The 1,332-nt window shown below is 42.7% G+C and overlaps 1 protein-coding gene across 1 annotated transcript; it reads left to right on the top strand.

Moving 5' to 3' along the window:
- Positions 1-242: 242 nt before the first annotated feature.
- Positions 243-1,052, top strand: LOC126767574 (piggyBac transposable element-derived protein 4-like). Its single transcript, XM_050485033.1, has one exon. It carries the CDS (start codon positions 243-245, stop codon positions 1,050-1,052), a length of 810 nt encoding a protein of 269 aa, XP_050340990.1.
- Positions 1,053-1,332: the final 280 nt, after the last annotated feature.

The following is a 1,332-nucleotide window of genomic DNA, read 5'->3' as shown; positions in this document are numbered from 1 at the left end:
ACGTACAGCCGCCTGAATACAATCCAGAGTATGATAGTGACGATGCTATAGATGAATAGCCAGTGGAACTAGGAAATTCTGCTAGTTACACGAGCAGTGATCAGACAATTTGGAGTGGCACACAACCACAAAACACCAGAGTAAGAGCGCACAACGTGCTAAGATCTGGAGTGAACGGGCCAAGTAGCCTAACCGATGGTAAAACTATAATGGAAACGTACAAGCTAGTAATGACAAACGAAATGTGTGACGTAATAATCCGTGAAACAAACAGAAAAGCCAATACAGTGTTTGATATGATAAATGAATGCAACCCAACATCAGAACAACGTGTTTGGAAAGTAGTAACAGAAACAGAATTCGACGCGTATTTGGGATTGTTGCTGCTTGGTGGCGTTACTCATTCTGGCTACGTTGACACAAAAGATTTGTGGAAGACAACTGCACATCCACTGTTTCGAGCTTCAATGAGCGTCAGACGATTTTGGGAAATAAGTCGTTTCATCCGTTTTGATAATGGAATCACGCGGGAACATCGCAAACAATATGACAAAGCGGCTGCCATATCTGACATATTTGTGATGCTGAATAGAAATTTACGAAAATATTACACCGCATCAGCCAACGTGACAATTGATGAGCAGCTGTACCCGTTCCGCGGAGGCACTGGCTTTAGGCAATATATTCCATCAAAGCCAACCAAATACGGCATAAAAGTATGGTGGATGTGCGACTCGATTACGTCGTATCCGCTCAAAGGTCAAATCTACACAGGAAAGGCAGCGTCCGGCCAACGTGAGGGAAATGTGGGTGAAAGAGTTGTCAAAGACTTATGCGTGGGCACATTGCGTGAAAGTGGACGCAACATTGTTTGTGACAACTTTTTCACAACACACAACTTAGCAAAACAATTGATGAACGATCATAAATTGTCCATACTGGGCACAGTCATAAGCGCCGCAGATTTGTGCCAAAACAATTGTCCATTGCAAAAGAGCGCCAACCAGAATCCACCTTATTTGCATTCAGTGAGAGCGTTGCCATGTTCCTAAAAAGAACAAAGCTGTTGTGCTTCTATCTACAATGCACTATGATACGCAAATTGTTGGTCCTAGACGTAAACCAGCTATGATAATGGATTACAACAAGTACAAAGGTGGTGTTGACAATATGGACAAATGCCTTGCTGAGTATTCCACCAAACGGCGTACAAATAGATGGCCTTTGGCGTTTTTCTATAATATTCTGGATGTCGCAGCCTTTGCCGCATATATTATTTACATCGAGAAAAATCCACACATGAAGGTGTCAAAAGCACGGCGCAGGAAATTT

The sequence above is a fragment of the Bactrocera neohumeralis genome, unplaced genomic scaffold, assembly GCF_024586455.1.
Source record: "Bactrocera neohumeralis isolate Rockhampton unplaced genomic scaffold, APGP_CSIRO_Bneo_wtdbg2-racon-allhic-juicebox.fasta_v2 ctg814, whole genome shotgun sequence".
NCBI lineage: Eukaryota > Metazoa > Arthropoda > Insecta > Diptera > Tephritidae > Bactrocera > Bactrocera neohumeralis.
The sequence above is the reverse complement of the archived record's forward strand: the minus strand, read 5'-3'. Positions and strand labels throughout refer to the sequence as shown.